The sequence below is a fragment of the Ursus americanus genome, chromosome 11 (assembly GCF_024610735.1).
Source record: "Ursus americanus isolate L20-20 chromosome 11, mUrsAme1.1.p, whole genome shotgun sequence".
Lineage (NCBI taxonomy): Eukaryota > Metazoa > Chordata > Mammalia > Carnivora > Ursidae > Ursus > Ursus americanus.
In genome coordinates, this window is record NC_142137.1 from 48,101,205 (window position 1) to 48,123,384 (window position 22,180).

At 38.9% G+C, this 22,180-nt stretch overlaps 1 protein-coding gene across 3 annotated transcripts in view; it reads left to right on the forward strand.

The window, feature by feature from the left end:
- MYB (MYB proto-oncogene, transcription factor) overlaps window positions 1-22,180 on the forward strand; it is a 34,542-nt gene that overhangs the window by 8,178 nt on the left and 4,184 nt on the right. For 2 of the 3 annotated variants that reach the window (XM_045814731.2, XM_087865505.1), the window contains exons 4-15: window positions 289-381; window positions 627-847; window positions 2,585-2,819; window positions 4,472-4,552; window positions 4,995-5,099; window positions 6,394-6,648; window positions 7,535-7,897; window positions 9,419-9,561; window positions 10,550-10,664; window positions 10,756-10,881; window positions 12,109-12,219; window positions 14,101-14,208. In XM_045814731.2, the coding sequence (XP_045670687.1) occupies window positions 289-381; window positions 627-847; window positions 2,585-2,819; window positions 4,472-4,552; window positions 4,995-5,099; window positions 6,394-6,648; window positions 7,535-7,897; window positions 9,419-9,561; window positions 10,550-10,664; window positions 10,756-10,881; window positions 12,109-12,219; window positions 14,101-14,208 (1,956 nt within the window). The remainder of the gene's footprint in view (window positions 1-288; window positions 382-626; window positions 848-2,584; window positions 2,820-4,471; window positions 4,553-4,994; window positions 5,100-6,393; window positions 6,649-7,534; window positions 7,898-9,418; window positions 9,562-10,549; window positions 10,665-10,755; window positions 10,882-12,108; window positions 12,220-14,100; window positions 14,209-22,180) is intronic. The other variant, XM_045814732.2, reaches the window with a different exon arrangement.

Consider the following 22,180-nt stretch of genomic DNA (forward strand, 5'->3'; position numbering starts at 1 on the left):
GATAAGGTTAGGTTAAATTGACAGCTATGTGTACAATATGATGGTCCTTCAATTCACATGGCAGGACTATTTTGCTAAGGAGTCAGAGCTTCTAATTTTAGATGCAATTTTGATATATTCTTTGTATGTTTGTTAGCTGTAAGTAATGAGTGAGAGGTAGGCTCTCCAAACATGCCCTCAAATGTTCCTGACTGTGTATACTGTCTATATGGTTCCTACTGTAACAAAGTCTTCATGTGCTTATCACATCATATCTATATGACAGCACATACTTTGTTATTTGTCTAGAATCGAACAGATGTGCAGTGCCAGCATCGATGGCAGAAAGTACTAAACCCTGAGCTCATCAAGGGTCCTTGGACCAAAGAAGAAGATCAGAGAGTAAGTTCTTTCCTCATTGGTGTGTGAGTCACAATTCAGAATATTCCCCAGACATCTTACTGAATGCTTCCCAACTTGAGGAAACAGGTAAAGTGTCAGGAAGCAGAGGACTTTATTCCCATATTTCCAATGAATGAAAGCAGATTCTTAGACATTTTCTAAAGATCTTGTAACACTGAAGAATGATTACACTGAGTCATTACATAACATTAAAACATAGGTTATTTTTGTGTGTTTATCTGAAGGTGATAGAGCTTGTACAGAAATACGGTCCGAAACGTTGGTCTGTTATTGCCAAGCACTTAAAGGGGAGAATTGGAAAACAATGTAGGGAGAGGTGGCATAACCACTTGAATCCAGAAGTTAAGAAAACCTCCTGGACAGAAGAGGAAGACAGAATTATTTACCAGGCACACAAGAGACTGGGGAACAGATGGGCAGAAATCGCAAAGCTACTGCCTGGACGGTAATAATATGTCAAAAAATCTATTGATTGGGAAGAATGAGGGAGTGGGTATTGAACATTTTGTTTTAAATGTATGGTGAGTGAATTACATTCCAGTGATCATGTTTCATTAGCTACGCCAGATCCATAGGTTTTAAAACCGAAGGAGCCCTTAGTATTTCTCTGGTCGAGGGCTTCCAGAATCCACCCAACAGTGAGCTCTGCGCCAAGTCACTGAACTTCAATCGTCCCATTTGCAAAATGAGTAATAGCCTACTTCCCAGGGCCAAAGTTAGTATCAAATAAAATGAATGTCAGAGTACTTTGTAAACTATAAAACCTCTAAACACATAGAAGGAAACTGAGGACAGAAATCTTGTCTCTGGTCTGAGTTCATGCAGCTGGTGAAGTGACCAGAAGGAGCTCAGCTGTCATTTTCCTGTTACTAGCATTCGCTTTATTATACCACTTGGCTTCATTTTTCTGCCTTTGAAGAAATAAATAGAGTATTTCTAGAATTATCATACTGCTTCCAGGTTTTTAAATAAGGTCAGCGTTGTGCTTTCTTTTAATGCACAAGGCACAAAGATGACCTCATTCTGAGAGATATCTATAGAAGCTCATTTTTGTCCCACTTACCCCACTTGAACAATTCATAAACACATTTTCTTTAATTTGGAAGATACTTTTCATTATAAATCTTATGTAAATAATGTAAGATAGAAAATATTTAATAAATTTTGTTCTTGAGCTTCAGATTTGGAGAAAGCGTCCTTTCAAAGAAGGCCATGGCACTGATGGTTTAGGTAGTTTACTTGTGTGACGGTCCAGAGCATTTCCTCCCTCATGGAGGGTTCAGGATCAGCTTAGAGGAGCCAAGAGGTTGACGAAAGGAGGTCTTTTGTCCCATTTGGCCTGAGAGGATATGCTGTTGATTCTTGTAAAAATTTAAGGGGCGATTGAACTTCCTCTTTCTTTAGCATACATTTCCCCCACCCCCATCAAAAGAGTAAAAGGGAGGCTTAAAACGGTTTGTTTTTTTTTTTTTTTTTGAATTGAGAAACTGTTTTCCTGAGAAATGAAAGACTTTAGTAAAAATGCTTTGCAGTTTGAAAATATATCGGGACTTGGCATCTTTCCCTTCTGTATCTCATTTTCCATTCTCACCTCTGGTTATAGAACAGTTTGAGGTGGATGTCAAAAGGTGGAAGTCTCTTTTTTTCTTTTTTCCTTTTTTTTTTTTTTTTTTTTACTCAAAATTTCTGGCTAGTGCTATTTGAGATAAAGAGCGGACAGTGAGGCAGTGGCGACATCATTATCATTCACCAAACTTCACTGTGTGCCTGTTGTGGGGGGTAGGCCCTGCTAAGCCACCCTCAAAGGAGTAATTTTCTAGAACAGCTGGATCTCTTAAGTTGTAGTGGAGTCTTATACCATGAACAGTCAGAATACACATGAAGGGTGGCTGCATTGAAAATATTCTTTTATCAAGGAAACAACGTGGTTAAAGAATTTAAAGATTTCTAGAAATCCACATATGTTCCATATGGGGTAATGAGAAAAATCTATGGATTTTCAGTTAGGTAACAGGGGAAGCATGATTTTTCAGAGGTCCCAAAGACTAAAACAATTAAAACAACAACAACCGCAAAAGACCAGAAGAAAAGGTCTCTGTTCGAAACAGTTTTCTGTCAATTAACTCTAATCTGAATTGAAATTTTTGTTTGTAAAATTCTTATGTGATATATTTCTGTGCAGAACTGATAATGCTATCAAGAACCACTGGAATTCTACAATGCGTCGGAAGGTCGAGCAGGAAGGTTATCTGCAGGAGTCTTCTAAAGCCAGCCCACCAACAGTGGCCACAAGTTTCCAGAAGAACAGTCATTTGATGGGCTTTGCTCATACTGCACCTTCTGCCCATGTCCCGCCGGCTGGCCAGCCCTCTGTGAACAATGACTATTCCTATTACCACATTTCTGAAGCACAAAATGTAAGCCATTTCTGAGAATTTAGCTTCCTGAGAGAGAAGGTGATTTTAGCTCCAAGTAGAAGTAATACCTCACACTTTTACAGATTCCAGAGAACTTCCATAAACAGGATCCCCTTCGATCCCCACCTACAGCCCGTGAGGTAGATAGGGGGAGGTGTTGTTATCTGTGGGCACATGCCCAGAAGCCAGAGTGCAAAGAGTCGCACAGCTCACAGTGCAGACTGGTGTCGGGGCTGTTGGATTTTGACTTCAGTGCTTCAGATCAGATTAGCTTTTGAATGTAAATGTACTTAACAAGCTCTTGCTGAAGAAGGAGGGGAATGAAGGTGTATTTTCGAGCTGTTGTTTTCCTCTTCCAAAATGAAAAGTGAGTGTAATATAAAGTTAAAGAGGAGATCTTTTGACACTGAAATTTAACAAGTTTGATTCTGGTAGTGGTCTAGCAGAAATGTCTTAATGTATTCCTTCTGGGCGTGTTTACCTTCTTCCTCTGAGTCAGGAGCAGGTTTGTGACACATTTTCTGATGCCTCCTTTCACCCTCCTTTGGATCACTGTGATTCCTTCCTAATTGCCAAATATTTCTATTCAGGAAGAAATTTCCATAATGGTTGGGAAAAGAAAAATAAGGAGAATAAAGACAAGAGCAGTAAACTTTAGGGGCGCCTGGGTGGCACAGTGGTTAAGCGTCTGCCTTCGGCTCAGGGCGTGATCCCGGTGTTATGGGATCGAGCCCCACATCAGGCTCCTCCGCTATGAGCCTGCTTCTTCCTCTCCCACTCCCCCTGCTTGTGTTCCCTCTCTCCCTGGCTGTCTCTATCCCTGTCAAATAAATAAATAAAATCTTTAAAAAAAAAAAAGCAGTAAACTTTAATCTTACAACTAACAATAACAGATGGTGAAACTTAGCCAAGAATATGGAGCTCATATGCAAATTGTATTCAAAATGTATTCCTAAGTAGTTTTTAGTCTTCTCATCTGTTCCATTCATTTGACTACAGACTTTCCAGAAAAGTCTCAGATGAGTGAACTATCATAGGTGTTTCTGTTCTCTTCATTAAAACTCATAATTATTCCAGGAAAAATATTTCTATTAGAAACAGCTAGAGCCATCAGTTTTTCCCATTATGACTTTGTTCATACACTCATGAATGCTTTTTAGATTATATTTTTCATTGTGTTTTTCATACTTCTCATCAAGATCAATGAGCACTTTAAATCTCTTTATGTTGCTTAAACTACTTATTTGGCAGTTGTCTGGGTGGCTCAGTTGGTTGGGTGACTGCCTTTGACTCAGTTCATGATCCTGGAGTCCCAGCATCGAGTCCCGCATTGGGCTCCTTGCTCAGCAAGGAGTCTGCTTCTCCCTCTGATCCCCGCCCCTCGCCCCGCCCCACTCTCTCTCTCCCAAATAAATAAATAAAATTAAAAAAAAATTAAAAAAGTAAAAAAGGAAACTACTCATTTTGCCATTTTTAAAGGCCTGGCAATTTAGAGGGTTTTTTTTCTCTGTGTGTGTGTGTGTGTGAATTTTATCAGTAGAGTTTTGTTCTGTTTTCCTCAGTCCTAGAGCAAAACCTCAGGAAGCCAAGTCCCCTAAAGCCTATGTGACCATGAATGACTCGGCCTTTGTTTGTCTGCCTTTTTGATCTAGGTCTCCAGTCATGTCCCATATCCTGTAGCGTTACATGTAAATATAGTCAATGTCCCTCAGCCAGCTGCTGCAGCCATTCAGGTAAGATCATTTGAAGACATTTCATAAAGAAACTCATTGGCTGTTAAGACATGCTTTCTTTCTTTCATTTAAACACTTATTTTCAACTGAAGTGAAAGAAAACAAAAGAGGGAATAGTGGAGAGGTGGGTGGAGTTCTGGCCAGCAAGCCACCAGTCTTCACTTCTAGAGTGAACTTGCTCAGGAATTCTCTGGTTCTCTGATGTTATCAGCCGACCCAGCACATCAGTGGGTGCCCACTCGAGCCTCAGATTTCACATCGCTCCCTCACCAGTGGAATAATCCTCACAAAGCTTTGTACAGTGGCTGGATTCCGTTGGTGTTGGTTTCACGCTGAGGCTTATCGGGCCCAATGGCCCCTCATGACTTCAGGCCACAGCCATTGTGTCTGCAGCCTCCAGTCAGGCCCTTGAAATTTTTTCTCCCTTAACTTTTAATTTCAGAGACACTATAATGATGAAGACCCTGAGAAAGAAAAGCGAATAAAGGAATTAGAATTGCTCCTCATGTCAACTGAGAATGAGCTCAAAGGACAGCAGGCGCTACCGGTAAGAAGAGAACCGTGTGCTTGAATGGGGGGGACCACAGCTGCATCCCAGTGCCCTCTGCCTCTTCTCCCTTCTCTTCTATTACACTAACCAAGACTATAGATCCATGAACAGTGTTTGAGCAGAAGTTGCTTGTGCTAAAATGCAGTTGGGCTTCCAACGTGTGTTGACCAAATGGAAAGTAGCCCTTTTGTGTGGCAAAAGAAACGCAGAGTCCGCTCGTGGTGGCCACCATCGATTTTCTTGTCTTCTCGGGACTGTCATGCATTCAAGGATGAACTAACAGATATAAATGAATGATAATCTGCAATTTTTACAAAGCCCTGCATTTGTCTGGTCCTATTCATTTGACACTTTTTCTATTATTTTTCTTAACCTAGATTTTCTTACTTTATCATTTCACATATGATTTGGTGCCTGTTCCATATATACATGGGAAGAAGGTATGGATACGCTCTCCGTCAATAACACGGCCGCTCTCTTTTGTTTGCATCCATGAGAGCTGTGCGGACCATTACTGAATTTTGACATTTTTTTTGGTGGTTGGGCTGTGAACTGAGAAAGCAGCGTGTACTTTGTAACTTTTGTAGTTAAGCAACAAAGAGAATAAAAGAGATGTGATACCCAGCAGGAATTCTTAGGAGTGAATTCCTTTGGGGTTAAATAATAAGATGATTATGTGCATATGTTAGTTCGACCACTTTTTAACTTTAGTTCATGTTTTGCAATGTCTCCTGTTGCGTGGTCATGCTGAAAGGAGACTTCTGTTACTGTGCTCTTCTGCTTTCCTAACCACGCTGATCTGGCAGCCCTTCAGTGCTTCAGTGCAATCGGTAACATTCAGAAGGGACAGAAGCAACAAGAACATATGCAGATAAAATCAACTCCAACTCTTGAGTCTCCTGGCCTTTTTGCAGGTTAGAAGGAGAATAGGACAATTCTTCGTTCTCAGCAACCACGTGTGGCCTTTTGGAACTTACATTAAAGTAGATCTTGAAGACAGTCCATGTGAGACCTGTACTTTGTGACACAGTGCCTCTGTTTGCAGTTTTAGCAGAACGATGACAGTGAGGGTACTCACGGAGGTGACAGACCGTAACAGTATTAAAAAGCAGGGTCTTGCAGCGATGAAAGGAAACATCTTGACAACTGTTTCATAGGCGCAAGTTTTGGATGATGCAACTACTTTTATCTTTCCTCCAACAGCATCTGATACCTTGTGCAACTTTATTGCTAAGTTCCTTCTCCCTTTCTTCTCCCCGCTCTTTCTTTATGCCCCCACCCCCCGTCTCAGACCCAGAACCACACGTGCAGCTATCCTGGGTGGCACAGCACCACCATCGCTGACCACACCAGACCTCATGGGGACAGCGCACCTGTTTCCTGTTTGGAAGAACACCACTCCACCCCATCTCTGCCTGTGGATCCTGGCTCCCTACCTGAAGAAAGTGCCTCTCCAGCAAGGTGCATGATCGTCCACCAAGGCACCATTCTGGATAATGTTAAGAACCTCTTAGAATTTGCAGAAACACTTCAGTTTATAGATTCTGTAAGTAGAATTGTTAAGGCAAGTTAATGTTTTTGAAGGTGAATTAGAAAACCCACTTCTCAAACGATTGCCATTTTCTATAGCAAATATGTTATTAGCGTATATTAATGTACAAGTATGATTTTAGCCTTTGCATATATGTCTTTTCAATGATTTGAATTCATCGGCTACTCAGTTAAAAGGTGGCTTTTCATACATTTCCTTCAAAAAGCATCTTTTTTTACAACAGTAAAGTTAATGACCTATAAGTAAATCTTGGGTTGTGGAATGAAGTTTGTGTTATTTTTAACTTATTTTGCTTTGTGACTTCTTTGTGTTTCTCCAGAATTGCGCTTTGCTTTTGGATAGCACATTAAGAATTGTGTTTACACAGAACTTAGAGCAGTCTTGCAATGTACTTGAAGTAGTAAGAAGTTCAGTGGTGATACCGGCTCTCGCCACAAAACATTGATTATTGATTACCAGTCCCAGTTGGTTCAGTGAGACAGACCATCTTTAGTGAAACAGATGTGAGTGCGGCACCTAAAACGTAGATACTCAGCTCATTTCCTTTGTCGCTGAAAAGCATTCATTGCATATCCATCAAGTGGGATGCCCTTGCCAAAATGCGCCATCTAGAACAGGCTTCCTGTTCGCACCGGATTGCATGCGAGTGAGAGAGTATGGGGGGGGGGTCCCTGTGGCGCATATGCAGGACCAGCCTGCAGGCAGCATGGCAGACCTGCCGTGCAGCATACCGGAACAATCGTGAGTCCTGAAGCTCTTTCTCAAGAGGGCCAGGTGTTTCGGCCACCGTCAGCGTCTCTTTGTCAGCGCGGTGTTGCAGGTGATGGCACACAGCACGCACACGCCGTCTCAAAGTTCTGTGCCTCCCACATTGTTTCAGGATTCTTCATCATGGTGTGATCTCAGCAGTTTTGAATTCTTTGAAGAAGCAGATTTTTCACCTAGCCAACATCATGCAGGCAAAGCCCTACAGCTTCAGCAGAGAGAGGGCAGTGTGACTAGAGCTGCAGGAGAGCCTAGCACGAGGGCGAACAAACTCAAGTTGAATGAGGGTTCGCTTGACCCGCTCAAGCCCTTACCTCCTTCGAGGCACAGCACAATTCCACTGGTCATCCTACGCAAAAAGCGGGGCCAGACGAGCCCCTTGGCCACTGGAGACTCTAGCTCCTTCGTATTTGCTGACGTCAGCAGCTCAACTCCCAAGCGTTCCCCTGTCAAAAGCCTACCCTTCTCCCCTTCGCAGGTAGAGCACGATTTCTGCACAGCTATTACTAATTTTCAACAGCCGCTCGAGCCTTAATAATCTAGAAACTAATCCTTTGGAACAAATGACTAATTACTGTTGCCCTCACTGATTCCGTTCCATCGTTGAATCTAGCTGTTGCTAAGTCATACTGCCTCCCAAAGTTTGAGCTGTCTGTAGGCTGACTGATGATTTTGTCACAATTCTCTCTCTTTCTTTTTGGTGATCTGAAACACTGTTAGTTGCATGGGATGGGCTTTTATTTCCTCCAGCACTAGAGTTTAACATTTCTGTCCCTTCCTTTTCTCCCATCCCTTCCCTCTCCTTAAAAACTTTAGCAGATTTTTCTGCCTATTTGTTCACTTATTATTTTGTGATTCACTGACCCAGGGGAGGAGGGAACCAAACGGTGCTTGGAGAGCATTTGGGTTGCAACCAGAAATTTTAGAGGTTCTGTTCCATCCTTAAGTGGAAAAGTTTTGGGGAAACATAAGGAACAAATGCTCAAGGAAAACAACTTATGTTTTAATTTTAATTTCTCAATATTGGCTTTTTTGAGTTACGCCATACTATTTTATCAGTACAGTTTTTGCCATGAATATTCTCACTTCATAGTTTTTTTTAAGACGTGGAAATTATAATTCTTATCAGAGATTATATTACTTAATTACTAAACTAATTGAAGTTAATAGATAATTTGGCACTTTATAACATTTTTCCGATTATGTCTGTTGAGTTTATTTTCGGGACAGCTTTAAGTATGAACAAATGAAGCACCCACCCAAAAAATTATCTTGTATTTGTTTGTATCTTCCAGATTGTATTCTGGAGAACATTAGTTCTACAAGACTTCAGTAGATGTTCCAGAAAAAAATCTAAATATATAAGAATATAGGTTTGGGAAACACTAAATCACAGTTAAAATTGGTTTCTTTACTGTAGGACCTCTCAGTTTTTGATACACTGATGCGCATTATGATTTTCCGGGAGGACGTTATGATATGTATGTTTCCCAAACTTGATTTAACCTTGGAAATTTTTGAGGAACACCTATTATTTCCCCAGAATAATGGCATTCTGAGAAACACAGCTTCTTATTCAAGAATTTTCTACATAATGCAAATTTTCTATCATAATAATTCGTAGATCATTAAAGAGAAAAAACAGCATGAGAGAAAAATTATAATTACTTTCCAAAAAATCACTTTAAGGCTTAGAATCTTAATAAAGAGTGCATCTCATTCTCTTTAATGGCAAATGGCATTTATTGAGAATATTTTCATAGGATTTTGCGAGTTTTTTAACAGTGATCCTAGATTTTATTTCTTGGAAATTACACTCCAAATTGCACTCCAACTGAAATAAAACAATACCCTGTCCAACGCTACATGCTTGTTAACGTCTTTATTATTTTACCTAGTGGGTCAGTAAAACATGCTTGTTATCATGGTGTGATTTTTAAGTTGGGCTGAATAAAGAATCGCTGCTTAAGTAATTTTTTTTCTTTCTTCCTATATTTAGTTCTTAAACACTTCTGGTAACCATGAAAACTTAGACTTGGAAATGCCTTCTTTAACTTCCACACCTCTCAATGGTCACAAATTGACTGTTACAACACCATTTCATAGAGACCAGACTGTGAAAACTCAAAAGGAAAATGCTATGTAAGTCCTTGGTTCAAGAATGAAATTATTTATCCTTGTTTACTTACATTTAGTTAATGGAATATAGCCTCCAAATGTCTGAAACATTCATATGTATGTAATCATGTATGTTCCCACGTTGACTGTATCTGTCCTAGGCATGTTACAACTACCTAGGGGTGGCAGTCAGTAGATAAACTAGCTTACGTATTGTAATTCTCTTCAAAATGTACTATGTAGCAGGACTATGGAAGACCACATGCAGAGGTAGTCCTCATATAACTTCTCCATTCAGTTGTTCTGTTTGCTCGGTAAGCCCTTTCCTTCTTCACCGAGGACAAGATTTTCAACCTCCTTTCCTCTCTGATTATAAAATTCAGAATAACAATGATATGGTTCTTTACTTAGTTCATGTTTTTTTAATCTTACATTTCCTTTTTGAAATTTATCTATAGATAGGACTTCCTCTAAAATCCCCAGGAATATTATATGATCAGAAGCCAAAGAGTGATTAAACAATGTTAGTATTCAAAAAGCCCTTACCCAATTCAAAGAAATGGCAAAGAACGTCAATATGAATTATAAGAAACCTTTAAAAAATTATATCTTCCAAATTCCAGTTACAATAAGTACATTTTAAAAGGCTAACATATGTTTTCTCTTGTGGGCCTGTTTTAATGAATAGATCAAATTGATTTGTGAATGACAACAGATCTTTATAATGTTTATGGTCATTATAAAGACCTAGGAGCACTATGTGTGTCTCCCGAATGATTAAAGAAAGATAAAAAATAGTTGAACACTCTTAGGAGTATCATATTTTGAAGGGTTTGGGAATACGTGATGTACATACTATCTTTTTCTTAACAACACATATATGATTAATTCACATACCCAATTGCATATCAATAACAGAGTTTGTTCAGTACAAAAGTATTGCATTTAATAGGTAGAGCGATGGAAAGGACAATTCTTTCATACTGAACCAATATTTGTTTTCTTTTTAAAGTTTTAGAACTCCAGCTATCAAAAGGTCAATCCTAGAAAGCTCTCCAAGAACTCCTACACCATTCAAACATGCCCTGGCAGCTCAAGAAATTAAATATGGTCCTCTGAAGATGCTAGTAAGTTTGGGCCAAGTTCCTGAGGTCCGCTGGTTGATTAGCACAGACAGAAATTGTCCTCTGATGCGAACATACCCACTCTTCCTTGCAGCCTCAGACACCATCTCACCTAGTGGAAGACCTGCAGGATGTGATCAAGCAGGAATCGGACGAACCTGGAGTGGTGGCCGAGTTTCAAGAAAATGGACCACCTTTGCTGAAAAAGATCAAACAAGAGGTAAACATGAGATCCTTTGGAAGGAATAAGATGTGAATCCTGCTGCCTCTGTTCTTTGTGGGCAGCTTTCTGTGTCTGGCCTCAGTACTGGGTGACAACACCACTTGTCATACAAGATCTTCCTACAAGATTCGGCTAAGAGGTACCGCCCGGCTGTAGTGGGCATGGCACCTTTCGTTTGGGAGGCCAGGCCACCCCTACTTGCTTCATGTTTGAACAGAAAATGTGTTAAAGAGGATAAAGGAAAGAGAGGGAAGCTTTTTATTGTCCTTTTTGTTTTTGTTTGTTTGTTTTTTTAAATAGGCTCCATGTCCAGCATGGAGCCCAGTGCAGGCTTGAACTCAAAATCCTGAGATCAAGACCTGAGCTGAGATCAAGGGATGAATGCTCAATTGGCTGAGCAATGCTGGCACCTCTTTACCGTCCATTTTTATCACCAATACACAAATGGATAGATAATTAATACATAAGATTTTTAATTTTCAGATGTCATGGAGAGTTGAAATGTAAATTAAAATAATAGTATCTAACTCATAGTATAAAAGAAAAAGACTCTAACTTGCAAGGATCAAAGTTTTAGCTTGAGGGGGCGCCTGGGTGGCTCAGATGGTTAAGCATCTGCCTTCGGCTCAGGTAATGATCTCCAGGTCCGGGGATCAAGCCCCGAGTCCGGCTCCCAGCTCAGCAGGGAGTCTGCTTCTCCCTCTGGCTCTCCCCCTGCTTGTACTCTCTCTCTCTCTCTCAAATGAATAAATAAAATCTTAAAAAAAAAAGTTTTAGCTTGGGTGGCAAGAAGCATTTTCAACAGGTAGATATAGTGCCTCTGGAATTTTTTTTCATGTAAGGATAAATGTTTAAGAGACTGACCAAAAATTTACTCTTTTTTGTTTTTTGGCTTTACCGAGATATGATTGACGAAATTCTAAGATACTTAAAGTGTACGACATGATGATTTGATATCCATATACACTGTGGAAGGATTCTCCCTGAGTGAATGGACACGTCCAACATCTCACATGTTGACCTTTTTAAAAAATTTTTTGTAAGAACATTTAAGTTCTGCTCTCTGAGCCAATTTCAATTATTTAATACAGGGTTACCAACTATAGTCAATGTGTTATACATTAGATCCTCAGATATTACTCATAGAACTTTACTCTCAAGTGTCCATGTTCCATGGGAAGTTCTAGTTCTAGAAACAACGAAGCGCTTCCCGTTTGCTTTTAGGTGGAATCTCCAACAGATAAAGCGGGAAACTTCTTCTGCTCCAGCCACTGGGAAGGGGAGAGTCTGAACGCCCAGCTGTTCACACAGGCATCGCCTGTGGCAGATGTGCCCGTAAGTACACGCCCATGTTATAAGATGTTGGCGCCTCACAGAATTCGCTGCATGGCATGTGAGGCTCCTGTGGTTTTAGCACTATTTAATACCTCATATTTCTAAATATTCTCCGTTGCATGACTATTTCCTTATGATTAATGTTGAACATAGAAATTTTGCTTATTAGAAATAATTTCTTTTCCATGCAGGTTTTTTTCATTATTTGTTTTCTTAAGATTTGAGAGTCCCTGGCACTTAAAAAATGTGCTGCATGATAATACATATTTCTGTGAAAGCAGAACATTAATTTTACATTTTCTTTTAATTTGTTTGTCTTCCCAAAGTAGTATTTCCTCCTTGTTACATTGCCTCCTGTTTGGTTTTCTACAGCATCTAGCATAAGGCCAATCCGTGTCCGTAGCAGACGCCCTTTATTGTTCTTATTACTGCATTACTTTGCTTGCCACCATTTTTTTAACACAGAGTTTATTTTTTAGAACAGTTCTGGGTCCAAAGCAAAGTTGAGAAGAAGGTACAGAGATTTTCCACATTCCCCTTTCCCTGCACCTGCTTAGCCCTCCCCATTGTCAACATCCCCCACTAGAGTGGGAACTTTGTTACAATTGATGAACCAACAACCACTGACACTTCATCACCCAAAGTCCATAGTCTATAATAGGGTTTGCTGTTGGTGCCATACATTCTATGGGTTTGGACAAATTTATGACATGTATCCACCATTAGAGTATCATACAGAGTAGTTTCACTGTCCTAAAAATTCTCTGTGGTTCACCTATTCTTCCCTCCACCACCACCAGCCCCTGGCAAACACCGATCTTTTTACTGTCTCCATAGTTTTCCTTTTTTCCAAGACTTCATATAGTTAAAATCGTACACTGTGTAGCCTTTTCAGACTGGCTTCTTTCACCTAGTAATATATATTTATGTTTCCTCCATGTCCTGTCCTGGCTTGATTGTTCCTTTCTTTTTACTTACCGCCATTTTTGAAGTTTGTAATTTGTGAATGGTTGTCCCTTATGGAGAATCAGAGCTAATAACAATTATGAATATTTCTTCAGTATGTACTAAAGGGTAAGTACTATTCTAAGAGCTTTAGATGCATCACCTCATTGAATCCTCACATCAGCCTTGCAAAGTTGGTAACATTATCATTGCCATTATACCAACTGGGATATACGCACAGGGAGGCTTACTTACTGGCTTAAGATTATATAGCTAATTAAGTGGTAGTTCTGGGTTAGAACTCAGAAAGTCTAGTTCTAAATTCCATGCTTTTAACCATTATACTATACTGCCATTAATTTGTAGCTTTAAAATATTTTGGTACCAATATACGATATAAATATTTCTCTAGAGCTAAGTAGATCTTTCATTTTTATTTTTTAAAAAAGATTTATTTCTTCATTTTAGAGAGAGAGAGAGCATGAGCAGGAGGAGGGGCAGAGGGAGAGGGAGAGAGAGAATCCCAAGCAGACTCCCCGCTGAGCTCAGAGCCCAACTCACGGCTTGATCTCATGACCCTGAGATCATGACCTGAACTGAAATCAAGCCACCCAGGTGCCCCAATCTTTCATTTTTAAAAGCGTGGATTTACTAATCTCTTTAGCAGGTGTTTTTTTGAGTGCCCACATCCTGCCTAGGACTGCATCAGACCCCAAAGCTTTTCGTTTTAGCGAAGTTTGCCATGGTGGGATTAGGGTTGGGGCATAGCTAAGGTCTTCTCTAAGCTCAGAGAGAAGAGAATTTCTGGCAGATTCCTGCATTTGTTCTTGCTCACGCATATCACGTCATAATAATCTCCTCTCTACGGTGTCAAAATTGTGTCAGCTCTCATAGTCTCCAGGCTCATTTAAATTTCAAATTGTTCTTTCCCTTTAGAATATTCTTACAAGTTCCGTTTTAATGACGCCAGTATCGGAAGATGAAGACAATGTTCTCAAAGCATTTACAGTACCTAAAAACAGATCCCTGGCGAGTCCCTTGCAGGTAATTACTATTCCAACTTTGGTGTCTTAAAAGCCATTCATTGAAACACTGTCACCTGGAGGATTTTGTGTGTGTGTGTGTGTGTGTGTGTGTGTGTGTGTTTAAGATTTTAGTTACGGAGAAGTGATGCTTTTTAACAACTCTTGATGTCTAAAAGTCTCCTAACATTCTTTATTGACACTCACATGAGACACAGCACAGGTTTTTATTAAGCAGGCTTTTAAAGCATGATGAAGTGAAACATTTCTTACTGTGACCGAGGGCAGCATCATGACTTACATGTGTCAATATCTCCCTCTTCTGCTCTTAGACATTTCATAAAAAGTTTATTGCTATAGTTCTTTTTTTTGTTTCAAAAGTTTTTACTTTTTACGCTTAATTTGTAAGCCATCAAAACTCAGGCACTGTTTGGATTTTAATTGAAGTTTGAAATTAGCTAGTTGGGAAGTCATTACAGTCTATTTGACTATCAGCATAAGACGGTCAGCTGCCAGTGTTGTGGGGCTAAGCCATAGCCGCCCATCTGTGCTGGGTTTTAATATCAAAGCGATTTCCCTTATACCTCTGAAGTAGGTGTATGTTGATGAAATACAGCAAATTCCAGATGAATCCTGAGCCAAATGTAAATAAGAATGCAAATTTACTCCCCTAAATTATTTAAAGCAGTTCCCAACATGAAATAGCCCGGTATCCAGCCACCTGCAGAGCCCTCCCCGCCATCCCTCTAAGCTCCACTGAGGGAAACTTCATAAACCCCGGAGCATATAGAGAACCTGGAGTCAGAAGTGGAAAGTGCCATTTGTACAGGGAGTTAAAGGCACCATAAAAGGTTGGCGTGCTTTGAGAACTTATCTTTTTTTTTTTTTTCCTCTGAAGGGCTTCCCCATCATTGTGGTAGGCTTTCTCCCTCTAGATTGTGAGAATCTTAAAACTTCCCCTTTTTAAGTATTTGTGATATTTGGTATTATTTTTTAAGTAGTCCAAATACAGCTAGAAGGGCTGTAGGCATGTTTTGTTTCTTAATCAGATTGCTTTCCTGTGGCCTCTGTCTGGTTCAACTGCTTTGCTGAGAGATTGACTGTTGACTGGAGTGTAGGACATGGAAGAGGGAAAGCCAGTGCTAAGGGGGGGTTCTGGAGTGTTCCTAAAAAGCCAATGGGATTTTAGACGGCCTGTGCATCACCAAGAATTGGGACAGGAGGAAGAGAACGAACTCCATCGAGGCAGAAGGGGGACACATAAAGCAGGTTAGAAGGATATCAAAGCAAAGGTCAGCTCTTTCAACATTTTACCTACGCTGATCCTGGCTCCAGAAGGCAATGCATTCTTTGTTTTTCTTTCCCTCTTTCTTCCTAAATACTTGCCCTTGGTTTCCAGAGCCTAGAATTTGACTATTGTTGTTAGTACAGTAAGCTAGAGTAACTCTTACATATATTTTATAACCTAGTCTATAACCTATATTTACAGTAGTATAGAAAAAGGGCATTCTGAATTTCGAAAAGCAAACATGTAAGTATATTTGAGGATAGTTTTCATGATGTAAGTAGTTATCATTACATAAGTTGAAAACCCCTGGTTACGTTCCTAAAATTGAATCCAATCCTAAAAGCTTTTGGCCTAACCGAATAGTGTTTGGCCAAAACCATTAGAGCTGAACATGGTACTGATATAAAATATATGTTATATAAAATTGGCAAGTTGTCAGTACTGTAAAAATGTAAGTTGTCAAATTTGTTTATCTTACATGCTATTGTATTTTTTAAAAAAATGATCAGTGTGGAAATTTATTGTCAATATATCTATATATTTAACGGAAATATCAGTTATCTTTGAGACTCAAAATTAAGTAGTGCCCTGTTTTATTAATCTACATTTTCTACCATATAGAGGAGTCGTATTTGGCACTATCCAGATTCTAATATCTGTATGTTGGGATTAAGCCATTCACATAAATCCTGCGGTAAAAGCAGTATTTGTCAATTCCACTAAATAAAATAATTGAGATCCAGAAGTTAATTTTAGAGTCAATGCTTCTATCTTCACTATATGGCTAGCTGATTTATACTGCTTAAATATATCTTAATAACCTGCTGTAATAGATAACTAATTCATTTTAAGAAATACTCATTGAACGAATGAATATACACACCAAGTATTTCCATTATTTTGTGCCATGGAGCTCTAGCTTCTGATACCATAGAAATACGCGATTTCTAAAATGTTTTAAACTTCTGTGATGAATATTGGAAATTCATCAAATGAATCTCAGTATTTAAACATATATTGCTTATATTTCATATAGTCCTGATTCAGCAATATTTACATAGGTTTTTATGCAATTTTGTAACTCTGTTTGTTTAGGACATAATACTTTATCATACTTGATCTGGCTTTTCAGTTTAGGAGTACTTTATATAACCTATAGCTTTTGTACCGTGTGCTTATAATAAATCAAATTTTTAATGGGATTTTAGCCAAATAGTCTGGATATTTTTATCATAGTGCTTTTAATTAGAACAACTAAGTATGCTTCCTAAAATATTTTTAAATTTGATACTTCTAAAATATAAAATATCTGCCACTTGTATAGGGCAATTGATTGTCTAGCCACCCAGTAGTCTAAATAACTTAGGTACCAGAACAGTTTATTGAAGACTACAGTAATTCCGTGTTCTGTCATTTCAGTTTTAATCATCCCTGGCTTAATTATGGCAATGACACTTTAGGCAGAGCACTTAGTATTTTTGAGGCCAAAATACTGGACCTGTATGGTTCTAGCCTCTAGTGTACATAGAAATGCACACAATTATACAAAAATATGTATAAATTACATTTGATATTCTAAAACTAGAAATGCAAGAAGCTATGAGTTTAATATTTCATTATGACAAGTTTCACACATACATAGAATTATAGAAAACATTTTGATTTAGATTTAACAATTATTAACATTTTGCCATATTTACTTCATCTATTTTTTACAAAGCATGTTAAAATTCCAGACAATATGACATTTATTCATTTATGTACCTCCAGATGTATCTCTAAAAATAAAGATTTTTTCTATGTGACCTAATACTGTCATCACACATTATTATTTACAGTAATTCCTTAATATTCTAATTCTCAGGCTGTATTTAAGTTTCCCCATTAATCCAAACAAGAATCTTCTTATTTTTCTGATCAAAAATGAAACAGTTTCACTAGTGCATTTTGTTGTTAAGTCTCTTAAGTCTCTTTTAATCTCTAGACCAACGTTGTCCAGTAGAACTACTGCAGTGATGGAAATGCCCAATGTGCAGCTGTCCGATGTGATAACCACCTAGTCATATGTGGCTAGAGCACTTGAAACGTGGCTAGTGCCACTGAGGAACAGAATTTTCAATTTCATTTAATTTATATTGCTTTGACTTAGTAGTCATATTTCCTTCCTCTCTTCCTGGAATTAACCATTTCCCCAAAGAGCTCTGATCCTTTCAGTGGGAAACGGTATGTAGAGACCAAAATCAGGGTGCTAAGTATGTCCATGTGTTATGTGGGTTGTCACTGAGAAGCAATGAATTTTAATAACTCAGAACTCTGAGTTACAATCCATAAACTATAATGCTTACATCGAGGCTCTATTATCCATTTGGGCAAAAATAATGTTCTATTTGTTTTTAAAATTTTTTATGCTCATTCTCCTTCCAAAAGGAATTTGGGGCAGCTGCACAATTTTATAATTGTTGGATTTCCTTTTTCTTTTTAAAGGTGCTTTAATTTTAAATTGTACCAGTTAACAGGGACTCATAAGAAAAATGGTCTGAGATATTTTTGATATTTGTGTCTTTCATGTAGCTCAGAATATGTGAGATTTTCACATTGGGCAGTTGCACCATTTTTTCTCACGTTGTGTGGGGGTAGAGGATGGAGTCTAGAAAATGATAAAATTATCAAATCTGGGGAAATAAAGCTCAGCTTAGAAAGCTTACAGTTTGGGACAGGAAAGAGATTCATGGTAGAACACTATTCAAAAGTTACCCTGAAAGAGCCTGAGGCACACACACGCCGGCACACACACGCACACACACGCACAAGCGTGCACAAAACGCCCTCCTCAGCGAGGGGGAAAGAGCTGTGTGTTTTCTTCAGTATGCTTTCAATTAGCTTTACATTTTGAAATAAATATATTATGCTAATGAACACTTCTTGAGGTAGACATTTTCATTGGCAGATCCAAAACTGTACATAAGTTATAAGCCTTCTGAACTTCTGTATTTTTCTCTTAAATTATAATTTCCTTTTATTCCTATTTAAAACCCACGTGTAAAAGATGTGTTCATATGCTTTTTTACTCACTCACTTTCCTCTTTTTTCTAACCACAGAATGACAGCCTTAAATTTTAATTTCCTGACTTGGCTTGTCATGGCCTTACTTTTGTAAAACAGTGAATCTAATTTAAGTGAATTTCTCAGGCCACTATTATTTAAACATATTTGCACAGCATTGAGGAATCTTAAAATATTATTGCAAGCAGACGAGACTCGCCTTTTTTCAGTTCCATGTGTTTTTGATCGCTCCTATCTTTATATGAACTGTTCATGAATTTTTTTTAAAAATAGAGCAAACCCTTTTTGTATGATCGGCATTGCTGAAGAGCACAACAAACTAGCAGGCAGACAACAGGAACCTGGGTTCTAGTCTACACTCTCGCCATTGTCTGATCACGTGATCCTAATTCATTAACCTCTTCAGACCAAAATGCTCTTGTCTATAAGTTTAAGACTATAGTCTATCCTCCACTCATCATACAAGGTTGGTAGGAAGATGAAATGGAGATAACACTGCTTTCAAAATGGCAGCACAGTGGCCCATGTACATCGGTGGTATCTATTATTAGGCAAAGGCTGTACACAGTCTCTGTCAGAAAGACCAGCAAGGAGGCCTCGCTTACGGCCAGGGCTTCTTGCCGTGTGGTGTACTATTTCCTCTAGCACACTCTTTCTCATTCCCTGTTCCACTCTTGCAGAACTGTGTCAGTGGGTCACCCAAAGAGATAGCTGACTCAACTGATTCCTGAAATAAAGGTAGTCAGATCTACCTTTGGCGTGATGGAGATGAAACAACAGATGCACTGCTTTTCTCTATTTTTCTGCTGCTTGTGTTGGCATGTCAACAGACATGGAAAACAATCTGTCTACATGTGACATAGGTCTTTCCAGGCATTTCTTAATGTAGTGTGCTATTGTTGACTGGCTCCCTTGGATACCTCTACTTATTTGGTTCTCACTTGGGTCACTTTTTTCCACTTGCCCCAGCAAGAATTAACATAGCTGTTGGTAGTATCTCAGCGACCTGCTTTCAATCTATGGTCTAAACTAAGCAAGTTTGCCATGTACAGCTTTTGGGTTGAAGTAGGAAAGGCTGAATGATGGGGGGAAAGGAGATCAAGCTCAAATTCAGAATGCCTTGCCCCAGACATTACAAGGTATGGATTTTTTGTTTGGTTCGCCTTGGTAAACACTATGATGTTGACTCTTCCTCAGGCCAGCAAAGATAGAATTGCTTTAGAGCAATTTGGCACTTGTCTTAACCTTAATAGTCTGAACTAATATGTGACACTCTAGGCTATGTGATATAAACTGTTGGTAAAGTCTATAAACATGTAAGATGGAGAGAGACCCCTGGAGAAATCTGGGACAAACTCCAAACTGGGGAAAATTCTAGCCACATTAGCAACAGTTAACTTAGACTTGGGTGGGCAGTGAAGGCACTGGTGGATGGGGAGACTTCCAATCACTGTCTGGACCTTTAATTCCCTAACTTTTAAGTCTCTTTTCTATGAGAAGTTAAAAAACCTGAAGTTGAGGTCATTTCACTGTTTTGTGCAGACATGGGGAGGCATTCATGTGTGAGAGAAGTTGGCTATTGACCTTACCTTAGTGACATTTCATCTCCGGTCCATCCCTGACTTTCAAGACTCCACAGTTTTCAAGATTTTTACGTCATCTCTTATAATTGATACATCTTTAAAAGGTGCCCTTTGGGGAAGGAATTCTGACTTATAGAATTTTAGTCCAGAGTATTTTCTTCAGATAGGTTAAACAGACTAATCAGATAATTCTTACTCTTACTCGTTAGGATACCTGTTTATTATTTAAAAACAGAACAAAAGAAAAATACAGTACCGTCTCATGAGTTGCTTTGGTTTTACAAAATCATTTTTCATTTTTTTATGACTGATGAAAATTTTTTATTAGGTCTACGAATTGGAAAGCACTTACCATGCCAAGGTTTTTGACCTCAGCTATTGTGTGAAGTCGCAGTATGAATATAATAACGATAGCAGTTGTTCAGCATGATGAAAAACTATATTCTAAATGAAAACGAGAAGATTATCTAATTCTGACAGAAAACCACCTGTGGACATGGTCTTGTCTCATTTTATTTCTTCTGTTTTCCACAAAGGATCCAAGTATTTATTTAAAGTGCCTTAGCAGGATATCCCAGCTAAAGCTTTGACAGTCTGTTTACAGTTCACTTCTGCCCTGGGGGCAATTAAAGGCACATTAGTGAATAAACCAGGTGACTCTCAGGCGAGAGGAGGAGGGCGTGCAGCAGGATTATTAATGCTGAAATGAATTAGCCTGAGAGTGACAGGTCTGCATTAGCATGAGAATTCATGTGCAGAAATCCATAATTCTTAACAGTTCTTTAGTGTAAATGAAACTAAAATTTAAGAAGGAACAAGGAGGCACAAAGATATATATGACAGTATTAAAAAAATATTCTTCTAACACAAAGACATTTAATCCCCCTTTGTCAAAACTCTTCTGTTTGCTTGAAAAGTTGGCCGAGGGCCCCAGGGCTTCAAGGTAAGGAGAGAGAAGAAACTAGCAAAAGAGGAGGCCACTGTCATTTCAGCTGTTGGACCTGAGCACTTCTCTTACCTGAGTACTTGACCTTCTGCTCTTCCTTTACTCTCACCCTGTCGGTCTGTGTCTGCCCAGAGCAGTTTTTTCATTCATTGTTGTGAGAAGTACTCACACCTGCAGAAAAGGAGCTGCCCACTTATGCTGCCCACTGGCCTTTCTATTCTACATGCACTGGCTACTGTGTCCTGGTATTTGTCTGAACTGGGAGATTCAGGTGTTCCAACCATCTTGCCCTCCCCAGGCTCTGAGCCTCAGGGCTTATATGCTCCTGAGATGCTCCATTTTCTGGAATTCAATTTGTTTTCTTGGAAAATTCTGTTTTGACTTAGAAAAAGCTGACTGTTTGAAAAGTTTCCTTAAAATACTAATTTAAAATATATGGTACCTTTTTAATATTGGCCTTGTTTTAAATATCCAGTCCTGGAGAAAGAGCCAAATGTGAATAAGTGGTGAGCCATGTAAGAGATCCAGTAAGAACACAGTCACATTTCAAGTTAAGAATATATGAAACTGGTACTACTCCGTATTCAGTTCTCCTGAACAGATTCTGGGAATCCTGAATTAACTTAAGTACTGTATGGCCAAGGGTCAGAACTTGACTTTTACCAAGAGACATGGTAAAAGCAAGCAGGAGATTGTTTTCCCATTGTATTTTAAGATATATAATTTGCACGCTTAGAAAATTAAGTCATATTAATTGAAGCACAGCTAAGTAGAAAAATTCTTTTTTTATTTTTTAAATTTAAATTCAATTAATTAACATATAATGTATTATTAGTTTAAGACGTAGAGGTCAGTGATCCATCATGTGCCCTTCTTAATGTCCAGCCCCCAGTTACTCCATCCCTTCCCCTCCAGCAACCCTTGGTTTTTTCCCTATGATTAAAGAGTCTCTGATGGTTTGTCTCTCTCTCTGCTTTCATCTTTTATTTTTTCCTCTCTTCCCCATGATCCTCTGTTTTGTTTCTTAAGTCCCACCTGTGAGTGAGATCATATGATAATTGTCTTTCTCTGATTGACTTATTTCACTTAGCATAATACCCTCCAGTTCCATTCA